The sequence below is a fragment of the Hirundo rustica genome, chromosome 4 (assembly GCF_015227805.2).
Source record: "Hirundo rustica isolate bHirRus1 chromosome 4, bHirRus1.pri.v3, whole genome shotgun sequence".
Taxonomy (NCBI): Eukaryota; Metazoa; Chordata; class Aves; order Passeriformes; family Hirundinidae; genus Hirundo; species Hirundo rustica.
The window spans coordinates 53122277-53139883 of NC_053453.1; the positions used below are offsets into that span (position 1 = coordinate 53122277).

Sequence of the window (17607 nt, forward strand, 5' to 3'; positions counted from 1 at the left end):
CGCGAGCCGGCGGCGGCACGAGGGGGGCGGGGCCAGGGGGCGGGGCGGTGCGCGCGGGCGGGCGGGATTATTATGGGCTGTGGGCGCCGCCGCCGCCGCTGAGGGGGAGCAGCAAGATGGAGCTGTCTGCAGTGGGGGAGCGCGTCTTCGCCGCCGAGTCCATCATCAAGCGCCGCATCCGAAAGGTGAGGAGCCGCCCCGACTGGGGCTGCGGGACCTCCACCCCCCAACCTCGGTCCTCGTTGCCGGGCCCTGGCCGCGCCGCTGGTCCGCCCGCGGGGCCCCCGCCTCACACCCCCCCCCCCCCCTTCTCCCCCCCGCCTTCTCCCCCGTGTGTTGCAGGGGCGCATCGAGTACCTGGTGAAATGGAAAGGCTGGGCCATCAAGTGAGTGTATCCCGCCCGGGCTGTGGGGATGGGGGGCATGGGATGGGGCAGAATGAGATGGAGGGGGAGGTATCTGTGTGTGCAGCTGCGGGGGGGATTTGGGTGCTAACCACTTCGCTTGTCCCCTCCGCTGCTCCCACCCCGGCAGGTATAGCACCTGGGAACCCGAGGAGAACATCCTGGACTCCCGCCTCATCGCCGCCTTCGAGCAGAAGTGAGTGTTCATCCCCCACCCTGAGCTGGGGGGGCTGCTGCAGCAGGTTTGCCTTTGGATGGGCGAGCGGGAAGCAGCGTCCAGGCGCTCCTTTTCTTTTTTTTTTTCTTTTTCTTTTTTTCTTCTCTTTTTTTTTTTTTTTTTTTCCTTTTAACTTGTATGCTTCTGTTTGTCCCTGTGGGAAAAGTTTTAACTTCTTGACAAATTTGATTCCCTAAAGGGAACGAGAGCGTGAGCTGTATGGGCCCAAGAAGAGAGGACCTAAGCCTAAAACTTTTCTGCTGAAGGTAACTCTTATTTAAATAACTTGGGCCTAGCAAAAAAAAAATCTCTCAAACCTTGCCGGCATGTGCCCTTGGGAGGAGTGGACTTTCAAGTGACTTGTGTCTGATGCCTGGCTCTGGGAGCGCGGGGAAAACCCGACAGGAAAGGGGGGGTGGGCAGAGGCGCAGAAGCGTGTGAGGGGAGAAGGCGTGTGCGTGCGACGAGTGCCTCAGCAGGACGGTCAGCACACGCAGACATGCATGGTGAGCCTGCAATCTCTTTTTCCAATATCCTCTCATTCTCATGGACTTCTGTTGCCGCAGTGGAGAGCTGGTCAGTCCTGTTCCCTCTTCCTTCAGCCGGCTGTTTCATCCAACCCGTGCCCTGCAACTTAGCAGCGTGCTGAGCAGTCAGGCAGCAGAGGCGGGAATCCTGCTGCCACTTGTGCTCCTCAGATTGCATTTAAGGATGTAGGTGCTCTGTGAGAGTTTCATGAAGGGTTTATGCTTTGATCTGTAAACTGCAGGCTTGTTTTGCTTTTGCAGAGGGTGGGGGGGGTGGCTGGGAAGAGGAGGAGTGTTTCACCTCTGCATAGGATGGCAGCTGAAGTTTCCAGTTTCTCCCTGACAGACTCAGCATCTCTGCAAGATGTCATAGCATCTCTGCTTGCTTGCAGAGTAGAGCAAAGAAGGTAGTCCCTAGTGCAGGCCTTCTTGCCCTGTATTTTTACCTTCTTTTTGTTTTAATTAAGAACTCTGGTAGCTGCGTGATTGTTATGTGAGCTCTGTGAACTTATTAGTTTACAGATTAAATGCCTTGCTGTACTCCCCTCTTCCCTCCCCTTCTTCTCCAGCTGTCACAATCTCAGGCTCCAAATGAGCATAGAAAGAACACACCTTTGTACAGTTCAGACAGATGAGCAAATCCACAGTTCCCATGGTTTTATTCTGATAGGAAGCCCTGGAACAGCCAGCGTGGACCCTGTAGTAAGGCATCACTATCACCAAGTCATCCTGTGGCTTTGGGCAAGTCACTTAGGCTTTGTGCATGTTTCCCCATCTGTGAAACAGGTTAATACTTCTCTTTGCCTGGCAGCAGTAGGAGCTTTACTCAAGTCAGCACAGCATTTTTAACTGCATGAGCACCAGAAAGCGCAGTGGGGGGTAGGGTGTCACTTCTTCTCTGCTTTGAGAGGGCATAATGAAGCACACAGAAGAAATGTAGGAACAGGCATATTCTGATGCCCTGCATGAAACCCAGGGGACCATGGTAATCCTTGGTAAGTCCTGCTGATGGAACTATGCTCCCTGGTCACCTGGTTTTCTGCTAAAAAACTGTTCTATATCTGTAGCTCGAGAATTGCAGACATCCCATATGTGCTATCTCTTATGCTATACTCAGGGTACACAGACTAGTTAGCTTTCCTCTTTCTGGCAGTCATACATTAAATGTAACCCTTGTGTTTATACTTCCAGCGGTGCAAAGGAACACTTGAAGGGAAAACTACCAGCTTGAAATAGTTCTCTGCGTGCATTAAAAAATACTGGTATTTGTAACATCTGACACTGTTCAGAGCTGTAGAGAGGTGACTATGCTATGTGTAATCAGTTTCTTTTATTTTTGATTCTGACTGTGATATGGCCATTTCTACTGCCATATCACTCATTAAAAAAAATAAAAATCACTCATATTCACTCATTTAAAAAAACAAAGCCAACCCGTGAACTCAAAACCCACTCATTGCTTCTCTTTTCCCCTTACCCTTTAAATGTGAACTATTTAGCAGCATCCTTTGAATCACGTCCATGACACGTTTCTGTGGCACATCTTCCTTCTGCCAGCTCCTCAAACGGTAATGGAAACCTGTAGGTTTGCAGAGCTGGCTTGGTACTTTGTAGAAGATGAATTGTGATAGGGAGCAAGATCAGCTTTCCTGAAGGCTGATGCCATGTAGTGGGAGAGGCTGGCAGGGCAGAGCGCTACCACTTGGTTTGCACCTCTGGGAAATGGAGCTAGTGGAACTGTTAGTGCTCTGACTTGCTGTTCTGTGACTTCGGATCCTACCCTAAAAATAACGCCCCAGACCAGGCAGTGAGAAGTAACTCTGTCTGAGCCAGCCCCGTCTGAACTTGTTTGAGCTCTGTTCAGGCAAACCAGAATCAACACAATTGTGACTAGAGTTATGACAGAAGACGGTGAGACAGTTTGCAGCTCAGTTCTTTTGAACCTTGAAGATGCACATTTGACCTCTTTTAGTCCTGCAGCACAGGTGCTGTGGGAGGAGTGGGATTGACTTCTACCTCGTGCATTGCGAACAGTATTTTCAGTTCTTTCAGCTGCAGAATCTCTAGCCAGTGAGAATTTCGGAAGCAGGGGAAGAAATTTGATTCTTGTATCCCAGAGGGAGTATTTGGAGTTGGCAGTTAGAACAGTATTCTTTTTGATCTGTTAACTGAACAGATTAGACCTGGATGCAATGATGTTTAAGCACAAATCTGGCCTAGGACTGCTTTGATAGACTAGTCTGGCCTTGACTTGGTGGCTTGCTAGGATTTTTCATGTGTATCAGTGCTTAAACTTAGGCTTCTGAGTCTCCAGAATAGCATTAAAATAAGTGCCCTGATATGCCACTCAGTCCCACCCACCCTTGTGTGGGTGTTTTAGCTTGCAGTTTGGACTAGGTTTATCCTGGGATTAGTTCTCAAAAGTTGCAGATGAGCACCCAGGGGGATTTGCAGAAAGCATTCCAGCAGGTTAGGGGCCCACGCCTTTGGAAAAGCTTTGAAAAGCTGTATCTTTGACCACCTGCCGCCTTTGTAAGCCAGGCTTCTGTTTCTGAGAGCTTGCCCTTTCAGTCAGACTGCAGAGGCACATCACAGTCCAGGCTTTGTCATATCACTATCAAGATGGCCAATGTTGAAAGCAGCCCCTTCAAACTTCAGCTGCAAAGTTTTGGGCAGGAAATTGGTCTTTATCCTTTGCATGCTAGGGGCAAACTTTCCCACAGCTGAGCTCAGGCTTGGCGGGAGGCTGTGATTCTTGGGAGGCTGCTGCTGTGCTGCAGGCCTGTACTGAGTGGATGGGAAATGAAGTTTTTGGTCTGAAACAAGCAGCGCTATACCTAAGGCTCTTACCTTATTTATTAGGTATCTGGCAGAAGTCATCCTTGAGGACAGGCCCTTCAGCATGGACACTGGTGTGAGGTTAGAAAGAGACACAGCACATGCTGTAGTGATCTTCCTCTTTTTCTCCTGCGCAGTTTGCTCTTTTTATTTTGCATTTTTCTCTAGGCACTCCGCTGTGTGAAATGCAGACCTCACCAACTCACCTAATAAAGTCTAGCAAGTGCTATTCAGAGACAGAGCCGAGTCTGCAAGCTCAGTGGGTGGTTGGCAAAGACCCCTAGTCGGGGCAGCCATAAATACTAAGGTGACAGGAGTGAAGGTTAATGGGAAGGGAGAAGTAAGGAAGAAAAAGAGTAAAGGGATTCTTAATAGGAGAGTGGGGAAGAAGGGGCTGAGCAGCATGGTGCTCTGTCCTTTCACCCTTTCTTGAACTCTAAAGCTGGAATTGGGTTTCTTTTGATCTCCTCCCTGTTCATAAATTATCCTGAGTAATTTGAAAACAGACAGTTCCCCTTTTGTAGCATTTTGTTCCCAATCCAGAGGGAAATTTTAGTTTATGGCAGTGTTGCTTGGGAGAACTGTGCTATGAACTGGCTTGTTTTTGCCTTGTCACTTGGAAGACTGCAGAAGAAAGAGGGTGATAAAAAAGCAGAATGGCAGCCAAAAGGGGAAAGAAGAGCTCTTGCAAATGCTGTTTGGAGCAAAGACTGGGGGAATGCAGGTGGAGAATAAAAGACAAAGCAGAGCCAATAATTCATGAGTGAGTAGTGCTCCTATGGTGCAGCAGCACTTCTGGAATTGGTGAGATTTTGAAATAATTAACTAGAAATCCATTGCCTTACAAGGTCTTTGGTTTGGTTTTTTCCTTCCAAATTGGAGAGATTTTGATACAAATCAGGTAAGAGAGGCCTTTCTAAGCACGTGTCTGTGTACGTGCCTGCGTGCCTCAGTGCGTTAAGGGAATGAATGAACAAATATGCTTGCTGGGCCTCGAGGGACACTTATTCAGAAATAGTAGGGAATGGGGAAGATACTCTAGTTCCCAGGGGCAGTGAGGGAGAGCTGTACAAGATAAATAAAGGTGATACATATCCCAGATGGGAAGAGGGGGAAGGGAAGCAATCCCATCCAATCCCAATTGGCTTGCTCTCATGACAGAGCACTGCAGCAAGCCTCCAGAAGCTGCATCCTGAGCTGTAAGCAGAGAGTGAATGACTTCATATACATGCTGAGTACCTCTTCAGCAGTGAGCACATCCTGTGGGTGAAAGCAGCAAAACCTTGAGAGGTATTTCCATGTGGAAAACTTGTGAGCCAAGTAGCAAACTGTGGTGACACAGCTGAAAGGATTCAGCACGTTTGTTTTGCAAAGACCTTATCCTCGTGTGGCTTGTGAATGTGATCGAGGAATGGATCTGGAGCAGGGAGAAGTGTTTCCAACAGATGAAACTGAATGTTGAGTCTTCTCCAAACCAAAGGCAGCAAGTTACTTAATTTAAAGTTGGAAACAGGAGAAGGAGAGCCTCTGCACTGTCCTCTGCAGTGAAGGGATGGGTTCGTGTAGGTGATGCCTGAATAAACCTGATCCTGTGGTAGGAATACTAAGCTTCCCAAGTGAGAAAGCTCTGGGGGCTGGTCTTAGATAAAGCATCTGATACAATTTTTATTGAAACCTTACCTGGAAAAACAAGGTAAGCTGAATATTTGCATAATGCTTTTTGGAACTTGCATTGAAACTGGTAACTGGGGATAGCAGTGTAGCAGCAGGGGAGGACTGTTGGGCCCTAATTTACCCTCTCTTAATAATCTGACCAAAGTATCAATGCTGCATGTAGACTACCTGGAGACTACTAAAGCTGGAATTTAATAAAGGCAGATAGCTGAAACATGAGTTAGAAACAGTTTCAGCCTTGAGAAAGTGCCTCAGAAGTAACTGGAAACGCAGACACACAGCATGTAAATGAGACCTACTGGTTCTGGCTCACTGGAAAAGTCCAGGCCATGTACCAGGGCTCTGCACTAGCTGCTGTGCAAGCACAAAACCATGACAGGCCTCTCTCTCTTCTGTGAAAATAGGACAGGAGCTGATTAATGTGTACAGGCAGAGAAAGTAAAATCAACAGGGCTGTGGAAGTGGCTAGGTAGTGACCATCCCACCGTTATCACTTTGTTTAATGTGGCTGATGGGAAGCTTTGCTCAGGAGTTTTTGGGGTGTATAAGGAAACGGAGGGTGTTTGTGACTGCTTCCTCTGCACTTCAAGGAAGCTGCCTTCTTTCTCCCCTTGGTGATGGAGGTGGTGCTGGTGGAAGGTGACAATTGGATTTGAGTTGGAGCCGAATGGCACAGAGGGGGCAGAACTCCTTACTCCAAGGCATGATTACAGGGTAGGCAGTTAATCTGAAAGATGTGCAGTGTTGGCAACAGGAGAGGCCCTGAAGGATGGATACCTGTATCCATCCACTGAAGCTGTAGAAGGATTTTCAATGATGCATCTGTCTGTAACCTCTGCCTGGCTTCCCTGTCCTGTATTTTGGAATGGTACATCGTGTTGCATTTTGCTCTTGGCTCAGCAGTGGTAAATTGGTGAGAAACTCAGAGCACAAGAGCAGCAATGCTGGAGGGGCTGGCTGTGATGTGGAGCAGTATGAAAAGGAACAAATTTATGAATTCAGGTTGTGCTGGTATGTAATGTCAAAAAGCAAACTTTAGCTTGTCCTTGTGTCTGCCGTCTGCTTCAGAGGGACCTGTGAGGAGATGGAGCAAGTGCAGCCCAAATATGCATTTGCCTGTGACCTCCTGACCAGGTCTGCAGTGTCTCCAAGTTGTGTATTGATGAGATGGGAGGGTTGGTGTGTGGTGCAGGGAGTTCATCTGGTGCTGTTGCTGTGCTCAGGCCTGTACAATGCCTGTGACAGGATCTGTGTCTTATTTTCTCAACAGTTTGGGGCATGGAGTAACACACAAGGCTGAGCAAAGAGTAACTGGATGGACACTGGGATGCTTTCTGCTACAGCAGGATGTGTTGGAGTTTATGTGTGCTGGGAACACTTCCCTTTAGCTAGGTGGAAACAGCCCTGTTTGTTAATGTGCACTACATCAGTGCCTGCCTTGGGGTTGTGCTAACTTGTCTCTGTTTCTTTGTCAGTTGGCTAACACAGAATCCAGGTCCCCAGTCAGGATGAGCCTTCAGCCTCAAAGTCATTGACAAAGGTGGGAAGACTGTTTTCTTGTACAGTCAGAGAAGGAGGCCTTGTTTTTACAGTCCTTTTAAAGCCAGAATACAAGCACTGGAGTAGTACTGAAGGCTGTGATCATCCAGTGTTAGTCAGAGAGGAACAAAATGTCTTCACATCTTTGTTCTCTGCTCATTCAGGATCTTCAGTGTTTCCCATGGGTATCTCTGTGGAAGAAGAGGAACTCTGACTAACAGCAAAGCTCTGGAGCTGTAGGGCCAGAACTTAGAGCTTTTTGTGCAGGGGCTGGCTGGGCCCCTCGCTTAGATCTATTAGATCCCTGCCTTTACACGCACAATTTTTTCCCCAGGCGCTTATCTTGTAGGAGGCACAGCCTGCAGGGTGACAAAGGAGATGGAGTTAAGTGCTAAGCTCTTAACTGGCAAGAAGCCATCGCGGTCTTGGCGTGTGCAAGGGGCAAAGGGATGGAAAAGTTGGGGAAGAGAAGCAGCTGTTGTCTTCTGGCGCTGCAGTTCTTGCTGTGTCCGCAAGGTGGGGGAAGCTGCTTGTAGGGTGGGCAGTCACAGGGAGGGGGCTCGCCTGTCCCCTCCAGGCCTTTGTCACTTCTACCTGTCACCGCTGCTGAGAGGGAATATGGAAGGGAGTTGGTCTGGGCAAGTACTGGGGTGCAGGTGGAGGGATGAGCCATACAAGCAACAGTGTTCTGAGGAGATGTGATGTAAAAATAGACTGGGTTTCCATGCCCACAGGTCATACAGCACTAGCTTACCAATGAAACTGTTGTTCCTGCTGCCAGAAAATGTTCCCATCTCTGGTGCATGAACCAGGGCAGTTTCTGGCACCAGAAGAGTTAAAAAGGTTGTTCTCCTGACCTGGCTCTTGGGGAGGACTGGCGCAGAGCAGTTGAACAGGTGCTATTCCTGCTCTGGTCCAGTGCTAGGTTTCAAACAAGTGTGGTGCTCAAAAGGACAAGTCAATATCTTCTTTGGAGGTGCAGTTAAATTTTACTTGAATTCCAGCTGGCCTCATCTCTTGATTTAAACACTGGACTTTGCTCCCTTACAGCACAGTAGGGATGAAGGAGTTGCATGTGACTGTAGTTAAAAATCAGATCTCTAAATTTCTTGTGTTTAATGAAGACTGCTTCATCAGACCATTCTCACCAGCCTTCATCTGTGTTCCTGAAGACCGCCTTCTACCACACTTTTCAGATGCAGTTCTCATTAGGCATTTCGTAGCCTCTTCCCTTTTACCTTGTGCTTAATTAGTAGAGAACCCAGTACAATCCATGTGTAAGTTTGGGTACTGTCTCAGCACTGACAGCCCAAAGTGCCTAGGATGATGCTGGCTTCTTTGGCTGACAGTAGAGAGTTGTGCACATTGACTGATGATGACCAAGGCAGGCTTTGGAAACTACTAACTGTAACCCTGAAACATGCCTGGGAAGTAGCAGTTTCTCCCTGTGGAAAGCATGTGTCAACAGGGTTACAGCCTAGGCGGACATTAGCTGCCCCAAAACGATACAGTGTCCTGTGCCTGTCTGGGGTCTGTGCTGGAGCTATCAGTAGTTTCTAGGTGTGTACCTGCGCTTGTCATTGACGTTGGGTATAAATGTGGCACGGTACTGCCGGTGAGTGCTTGGGCTGAAGTGAGCAGTGCCCGATTTGAGATCTGGCTGCACCTTGGCTGCCTTTCTGACCCTGTTTTTTTTCTTTCTCCCCACCACCGCAGGCTCGGGCCCAAGCGGAGGCCCTCCACATTGGGGATGTACACTTTTCTGTCAAGCCTGGTTCCAGTACCTCCTCTCCCAAACTCCACTCCAGTGCTGCGGTGCACCGGCTCAAGAAAGACATCCGGCGATGCCACCGCATGTCCCGGCGCCCCCTGCCCCGTCCAGACCCGCAGAACGGCGGCAGCATTGGTGGTGGGGCTGGCATTCGTCCTCCTGTCTCGCCCTTCTCGGAGACCGTCCGCATCATCAACCGTAAGGTGAAACCCCGTGAGCCCAAACGCAGCCGCATCATCCTCAACCTCAAAGTCATCGACAAAGGTGGGAAGCCAGCCAATGGGGCCGGGGGCCTGGCTCGGCCCAAGATCCCGTCCCGAAACCGTGTCATTGGCAAGAGCAAAAAGTTCAGTGAGAGCGTCCTCCGCACTCAGATCCGCCACATGAAGTTTGGCACCTTTTCGCTCTACAATAAGCCGTCTGCTGCACCTACCCCCTCTCTGGAGGGCAAGGGGGAGGCCGAAGGCTCCCAGGCAGCCTCCTGTGGGCTCATTATGGGCTCCACCCCATATGATGCCCCCAGCTCCAGCTCCTCTGGCTGCCCATCACCCACTCCCCACTCCTCCTCTGACCCAGATGATTCCCCTCCAAAGCTGCTCCCTGAGACCCTCAGCCCAGCCATTCCCGACTGGCGTGAGTCGGAGGTCCTCGACCTCTCAATCCCACCCGAGTCAGCTGCTACCAGCAAGCGTTCTCCCTCAGGAGGGTGCAGTGGGGGGCAGACGCCCTTCTTGTCCCTTTCTTCTTCTGACCCAGAGCAGGAGGCTGGCGACTGGCGTCCTGAGATGTCCCCTTGCTCTAATGTGGTGGTCACAGATGTCACCAGCAACCTCCTCACTGTAACCATCAAGGAGTTCTGCAATGCAGAGGATTTTGAGAAGGTCGCAGTGGGTGGTGTTGGAGGAGGCAGCAAGTGAGCAGCCAGGTCCCCCCACTTCAGGGATGTGGGGGGAGCTCTACCTGAGAGAAGTAGTGGTGCGAATGGCTGTCCTTAGTTCACTCCTTCCTCCCCTTGGCTGTCCCTCTGCCCTCACTTCCACCCTTCCTCCTCCTTTCCTCCTGCCCCCTTCCTCTTGCCTGGAGGCTGGAGTGTGTCAGTGGGGGTGTGGGAGCACCCACTGTTCCTGGGTATTGGTACTGCTAGGAGGAGGCAGGGAGGGTTGTGGTGGGGCTGGGGAGTGGTTGTTTGTCCTTGAATGTGGTGTTGTCCAACGGGCAGTGGAGACTTTGGGGCTGAGGGATGAGTGAGCATGTGTCTGTGTGCCTGTGCGGGTGGTGAGGAAGGTGCGGCTCTTCCTCATTCCCCTTCCATCTTTGACAAAAACTGAGGAGGAGCTCCAAACCCTTGAGGGGAGGATGTAAGAGGATTGGAGCCCTTGCCCATGTCCTCCAGACCTTCTCCCACAATGTGCGTACAAGACTCTTCCATTCTTCCTTGCTATGACTACCATCCTGCCATCCTTCCCCTCTTGGTCTGTGGCCTGGATCTGCCCTCTCCTCTGCTCTCCTTGTGGCAGTTGCTGATCCGTATGCCCTCAGAGTGAGGGGGAGAAGGACAAGGGAAATGTCATGCCTGGAAGGTGCTTGAGAAAAAGCTGGGGTGGTGGGGGGTGCCCCATGCAGCCTATGCCTCATATTGGCTTCCCCTTTCCTTTGACTATTGGTGCTACCTTGGCAGTTGTATGGGTGCTTTCAGGTGCCCTGATCCCTCCTCTTCTCCTGCATCTTCCAACCTGTTCAGCTCCTCAGGAGAATGGGAAGAAAAGAAGAGTCTGCTTCCAGCCTATATCTTCCTCCTGATGCTCATCAGGAATCTTCCTGATTGCACTTGTTTGGGAGAGAGGGACATGAAATGCCTTCCCCTGGTCTTTCTGTGGCGCAGGCAGGAGTGGGCTGTGCATCCATCCTTCAGTCTGTGGGAAGATAATGCCAACAGCGTGACAGCTGCCCCAGCCACGTGAGGCTGCTCTCCTGCCTTATGCATACACTTCCCCGGCCTTCTTTGCTTCCTCTTGCTCCTTCCAAAGGAAGGAGGGGTGGATGCTATGGCAGGTTGGTTGTTCTTCCTGCTTGCTTTTGCCCTTCCTGCTCTCCCCTCCCTCTGGTGGGTGGCCTGGAAGAGATTTCCCCTCTGTCTTTTCAGCATCTGAAACACCCTTTACAACTGTCAACCAAAGGTGCTCAAAAGAAATACCTGTCTCTCTCAACATCCTATGCATGTGCTGGATCTCTTCCCCTAATGTTCCTGTGAGCTGATCTAGAAATTCCTTCTCTTCACCCCTAGCAAGTAGGAGGGAGCAAGACCACAGCTTGCTGTTTGTTCCACAGCTCCCTCTTTCACCAGCTTTGTTCACATCCAAAATAAGCTCTATATTTTGCCTGCCATTTCTGGCTTGCTCTGTTTCTGTGTGGGTCCTAAGCTTCACGGTGAGAAGCCATTCCTTTGCTTTCTTTTCTTCTACTTGCACAGGACTGAGCCTATAGAGTCAAGGAAAAGAGGTGCTGATGAACTGGTGGGAGAGCGTCACCCTCTCGGCCCTGTCCGTGGATGGGGCAGAGGGGTGTCACTTCTACATAACATGCTGCACAGGTGAAAAGGGTGGAAAAAATTCCTCAAGTCAGGACTCATTTCTTACAAACCTGCCCTGGGCAGGTGAACTCAAGTGGAATTGGCCCCTCTGGTGCTTTCACACAAGGATGTTCAGGAGCTGCTGGCTCTGAGGAGTGGTCTCCTGCAGTAGTGATTTTGTGGTTGCAGTGATCTGAGGATAGAAGGGAGCCAATTTGTGGGAGGGAAGTAATATTTGTTTGCCCAAGGGACATTGTCAGAGTGGTAGAGGGATAGACTGGCTTCTGACCTTAATTAGGGCTTTTGTGTCCAGAGCTTGTCTATTCCCTGCCTCCAGTGCCTGGGTTGGTGTAATAAAATCTTTGCTGCCCTCCCCACAAACCTTGCCTTGTAGTGGGTGGCATTCCAAGCTGTGGGAAACAGTAAATTCACACCAGTTGCAGTTGGGTGTCTGTGCAGACAGTATGAGGGGGATTCCAGGTGCTGTTAGCACCACCCTTGGTACACCTCTTCCTTTTTCTTCCCTTGGTTAAAGGAGCTTAGTGAACTCTTCAGGGATGTGCTTCAATTCACAGCTGAAGCTAGGGGCAGGGAGAAAGAGACTTCCCTGATCCATTCACCAGGCTAAAGCTCTCTATAACTTGTTGGACTTGTGTGCGTGTCTGTGTTAATACCTGCTTGTATTTTTTGTAGGTGTTTTTTTTTTGTTTGGGTTTTCTTTTGCGCATCTTTCCTGTGCCTGGCACACCGAAGGATCCCTTATGTTAGCATAGCCTATCCATTTGACTGCAGCTTCAAAGACGAGCAGTTTGTAGGCATAGGGAAAAGCTCTTTGGTAGGAAAATAGCGAGGAGATTCTTCTCTTTTTTGTCCCCCTTCTAAATAAGAACTAATTTGTGGCTCTGAGATAAGAGGAGCTGCTTTATGGGGTGGATGCAAACCAGCCAGTCACTTTAGGTTGTTATGTTACTGTTTGGTGTGTGTGTGGTGATGTTTTGTTTTGTGGTATCAAGGTTTTGAAAAAGTGTTGAAGCATTTAAGTGGGAGATAAAAGGGAACTTTAATAGGAAACTCTTGATGTGTTTTGGCCAAGATGTGTTGTTTGGCAAAATTCTTTTCCCCAGTGTCTCTTGTATGGTGTTCTTTGGGGGCAAGGGGCAGGAATTGTTTAATTGAAGGGATTTTGCCTTTCTCCAGAGTGGCAAGTAAGGGAACTGTCTGTGAAGAGCAAAACAATGGGTCATTGTAGGGATGCTCCTCAAGGACCTCCTTCCTGCAATGAGGGGATGAGTGGACTTGTTGCAGCAGAGAAACTCGTGCAGTAGATCCTCTTTGTGGTGGAGGAAAGAAGTATGATCCGGCTTGCAGACACAGCTCACCTGCTTGTGTGACAAATCCCTCCCTGGGTGGGTCACCATGTGGGAACCAAACCCTAAACCTTTGGATCCAAAATGAGGATCCCTTGCTGTTTTGAGTTAGAGGTTTGCTAACTTGAATGCAGCAGTCGCCTCAAGTTCCCTCAGGTGGACAAGACCCTTGAGGCTGACTAACCTACCTTCGTATTTACGTGGGCTGCGCTCCTCCTTCTGAATTTTTGTCCTTACTCCTTAATGGAGGTAGAAAATTCACCCATGCCTTTTAAAATGGGCATGGAATTGAGGGAGGAGTTTATTTGAAAGTATCCCCTTCCTTTCCCCATAACCCTTAGGAAAAAAAAATCAACAAAAACAGGGAAATACTCTCTGTGTCTGTGCCATGTTTGTTCTCGTTGTTGTGTTTTTAGAGGAGATTTTATGATGGAGTGGAAAAAGTGAAATGATTAGTTTTGCATAAAAAAAGAAAAGTTTAAAAAAAATTTCTACAGGGAGAGAGCGAGAGAGAGTTTAAAAATGAATAATAAATGCAGTGATTGCACAAACTGTAGTGGTATTAGATGGTCCTTAGAGAAAAGAGTATTTTGTAGTATCGAAGCATGTGTGTCTGGGATGGTGTTTGGCTTGCTTGAACTGGAAGGAAAGGCATTCTAGGACTAAGCAGCGATCTCTGAGCTGAAAAGGCAAGTTGCCTGTTGGAGGAACCCTGTCTACAAACCTTCCCGTCCTTGCCTCCCAAGTGTTGGAGTGAGTTCCCTTCCCTCCCATACCTCTCCTGTGAGCTAAGGTGGAGTCTCCAAGTGGTTTTCTGGCTGAGCAGCCCTCAGAGATGGCCAGTCACATTCTGACAGAATGTGGATCAGGCCATCAACATGGAAACAGTTGACTTACTTTGCATGCACAGCAAGCTGCTAACGTTTGGGGTTGGCATGTACCTTTCCTGCCAAGTTGCTGTCTCTCTTCTCTTTTCCATCCCCTATATCCAAGCAGAATTAATCATGGTAGGCTTATTTACTGGGAAGCATATATGCCTCCCCTCTGTAAGGCTTCTTAACTTCTTCCAATACCAGGTGAGGGGTGGCATTTTTCTGCATAGCACTCACCACATCAGGACAGAAAACTGAATCTCATTGGTGTGTAATCCAGCACCCCTTCTCCAACAGTGGCTAGATCTCTAGAAGCAGATTAGAGAGCTGCCCTGTGTGCTCTGATTGTGTTTGCTGAGGGATGTGCACCCTCTTCTTGAGGCCAGCAAATGCTGGAAGTTTTTAGGGTGGAGAGGGGAGAGGAACACCCTGACAGGACTGTGCTCAAATAAAGCAGCCTTCTTCTCCAGCTTCCTTCGGGGTGATGGGTAAGAGTCGCCTGAATGTTCCTTCAGAGCAAGGAGGCAGCTCTTGTGTGCTGGCTTCCCTGTCCAAGATGTCTCTGGTGATCACCTGGCATGTGGGAATGACTGCAGGGAAGAGGGAAACCACCAGATGTTGGTGTCTGAACGGAAGATGGCAGGCAGGAATTCTTGAACAGCTTTTGTTGTCTGGACTTCTCAGTGCCCTTTGCAGTGGCAGATGACTGATGTCTCGATGTTTTCCATAGTCTGGGCTGCATCTGGGAACTTCTTTCTCTGCTCATCAAACTGTCAGTGCTTCCCATGGCTTTCAGCTTGGAACAGAAACCTCCTGTCTCATGCTCTCTTCTCAATGAGCAATGTGGGACTGAAGGGGCATGAAGCTATTGAGATACAAGCTCCTTTGGGGATGAAAAACAGAAATAGTGTGGTGAGCAGGCCCAGCTGTGGGTGAGCCACTGCTTAAATTCTGTTTTCAAAAGAGAAAGGGAGCATTTCTCTGTGTCTCCCCTTACTGAAGTTCCCAGGGAGATTTTGTAAAATAAACAAATTAAAAAAAAAAAAATCTCAACCACAATAATGTTTTTTACCAGGTAGGAGCTGTCTCTGAGCTGAGTCTTCCTAGGGATATCACTCCCTTCTCCTGTCCCTCTTTGTAGAGGAGGCTTCAGCAGCTCCCAGCATTTGGAGATTATCACCTTCCCGGGGACTTCCTGGCATAAAGAGGTTGCCATGCTTGAAGGATGGTGTCCTGAGTTCCCCACACTTCTGCCCACCCCAGGCCTTGGCATTAGTGGGGCTGCTCAGGAGAAGGTCCTTCTTCCCAGGGAGGTGTAACAAACCTGGAGTGCATGTTTGGCTAAGTGTTTATTTTCCCTTTTGCTTCCTTCCCCACCTTTCCTCCTTGCCTGGCATATGCTTTTACTCCAATGTCACTTGCTTCTGCTGCATTTTTCAGGTGCCCAATAATCACGCAAGAGCTGGGATCTTACTTATTTCTTATATATATGAATCCCTCCCTTTCTCACCCACCACCCTGTGTGCAGCCTCCCTGACCTTTGCTCTGAAGTTGATCTGCTGTAGAGGGTTAATTTGGGGTCAGGGATTCTGTGCCTGCTGAGTTCTGTTCCTTCTTGGCTTGCTGTAGGTTTTTTTGCCAGCTGTGTCACTGTCATGTACCTCTGTCTCCTTAATGCAAAAGGGGATGGGTGTGGAGGAGACCCCTGCTGAGGGTGCTGGCAGCCCAACTCTCTAGGCATTTGACAAAGATGGGGTGCTCAGTGTTGCTTTAGAAATCCTCTGCTCCCTGCCTGTGCTTCCTTCCCCAGGTAATTCCAGGAAGTATCTTAATTTTACCAATGCTCTGAGGTTGAGAAAATATTTTCTTTTTTTTACTTCTGTTTTTGAGATTCTTCCCCAGAGTGCAATGTGTATGGTTTCTTTTTGGGAGTGTGGATGGAACGAGATGTTGGAGTCTGTCTCCATCTTCCCCTTTGCCTTTCCATCCTCTGCTCCTCTCACATTTTGCCATTGCCCGGTGTCAGACTGATGTGGTTGAAGGTATTTGCACCCTTTTCTGTGCAGGGTCAGTCTTGGCACCAGGAGCTTCTCCTGTGTGGTGCATTCTGAGGTGCCCTGTGTCCTACCTGCCTCACCTGTAAGTATGCAGCGGGGCCCTGAGTTCTTTCTTCCCTTCTCTAAATTTCTCCTTCCAGGAGCGAAGGGAGATACAGTCCTGTGGTGGTTGGCTGCCTCTGGCAGCTTCTGTGTAGTGGGGAACAAAAAGATTTCAGGGCCATCCAAAAGCACAGTCTTTGTGGTGGGGGTCCTTCCACGCCAGGTGAGCTCTGTGCTTGGAGCCCACACCCTCCAGGCACTGGCAGATGGCACTGGGCTGGAGGAGTGGGATGCGCTCTGTGCCCCTGGGCTGAGTGGAGCTGGGCAGCAAGCAGCATGCTGTGGCAAAGGGAAAAGAAGTAAGGTAACAGAACTGCAGAGTGGTGTCAGCTTCTGCAACAGTTCAGAGAACGTGTCTGCTGGGAGGAAAGGGGCATGGTGGGACATGCAGGCAAAGTGTTAATTCCCATTGCAGGGCCCTGGTTCTTTACTTCATTCCTTGTTCAGCTGAGCACTTAGAGCTCACATTAGACCTGCGGAAAACGGCTAGGCGGGTCAAAGCACTTGGTGGGGCTTCAGGGGCTCGTAGGACTAGTGGGGCTTTTCCATGCTCCCAAGCAGCCCCCCAGCTGGTTCCTGCTCTCTAGGGATGCTGAGGGGTTCCCTCAGCAGAGCATCAGGTAGGTGCTCTTGCGTAGGTAGGTTGCTCTTCAGCTGCCTTGGAGGGAGTCTGCTGCTTCCAGCCCCCAGCTGCAAAGCAGGGGCAGAATCTTAGGTCAAGTTCTCAAATGGAACAAAAAAAATTAATCGTTCTGATGACTTTTTTTAGAAAAGAATTGTCATGCCTGCACCTCCCCCGAGCAAATCAACTCAGTGTGCTGTCCTCCTTCCTCTTCTCCCCTGTGCCATTCAGCCTTGTACACTCCCTAAGAATAGAGGAGATTCTCTGCTTTGGGATTTCTTCCCCGTTTGTTTTCTTTTTGCGTAGAAAGTTGTCTGCTGGTGGTAGAGGACGGGGCCTGCTTCATCTGTTCCTTCCTTTCACCTTCCCCTGTACCAAGCTTAGGCTCAAATGCTGCAGATTCCTGCAAACACTGAACTTGGAGCAGGCAAATGGCCTAGCTGAGTTCTGTGGTACTTGGGTGCTTCAGATTCTGCACCTCTGCTTGAGCTTTGGCAGCATCAGAGCCCTTCCTTTCTCTTGGAGAAGGTCATCCCTAACTCTAAGAGTGCTGATAGTTCTGGTGCAACCCATCTGTCTCTTCATTTCCCCTCACTTGGCATACAGAGTGAAGGTGGTAAATTTTTTTAATTTAAAATAAACCTAAATATGTATCTTTTTTTTTTTTTTTTTAATGCATTTAAGGATTGTGCACGGATGAATTGTATATCTATATATTATTTTTTTGTCTTGCAATTTTCATTTTAAATATAGTGTTTGTTCAGTTTTGTTTTGTTTTTTAATCCAGTTCCCAGCTGGCTAAACTCTGTCTAGAGTGGATGGGTGGGAGGCAGAGCCACTGGAAGGGTGATTGAATCACCACTTTCCTTGGTGCTTCCTACAAGAAATTGGTTTGCTCCAGGTTTGGGGGTGGGGGTTGTGCTAATTACTCTTGTATTCTTGTACATTTTGTTCTTTCTGCTGCTCTTGAATATTGTATCAATGCCAGAAATGGGGAATTAAAAATGAAAACAAAAAATTAACCCCAATAAATTGTTACATTCCAAAA

General features: G+C 49.1%; 1 protein-coding gene across 2 annotated transcripts; it reads left to right on the forward strand.

Moving 5' to 3' along the window:
- Window positions 1-48: 48 nt before the first annotated feature.
- CBX6 (chromobox 6) lies at window positions 49-17607 on the forward strand. Of its 2 annotated transcripts, none has more exons than XM_040061280.1 (5): window positions 49-185; window positions 343-386; window positions 535-600; window positions 821-887; window positions 8916-17607. In XM_040061280.1, the coding sequence occupies exons 1-5, from the start codon at window positions 117-119 to the stop codon at window positions 9885-9887; spliced, it is 1218 nt and encodes a 405-aa protein (XP_039917214.1). In that variant the 5' UTR covers window positions 49-116; the 3' UTR covers window positions 9888-17607. The 2 variants fall into 2 exon arrangements, with proteins under 2 accessions (XP_039917214.1, XP_039917215.1); XM_040061281.2 differs by having other exon boundaries at window positions 8970-17607.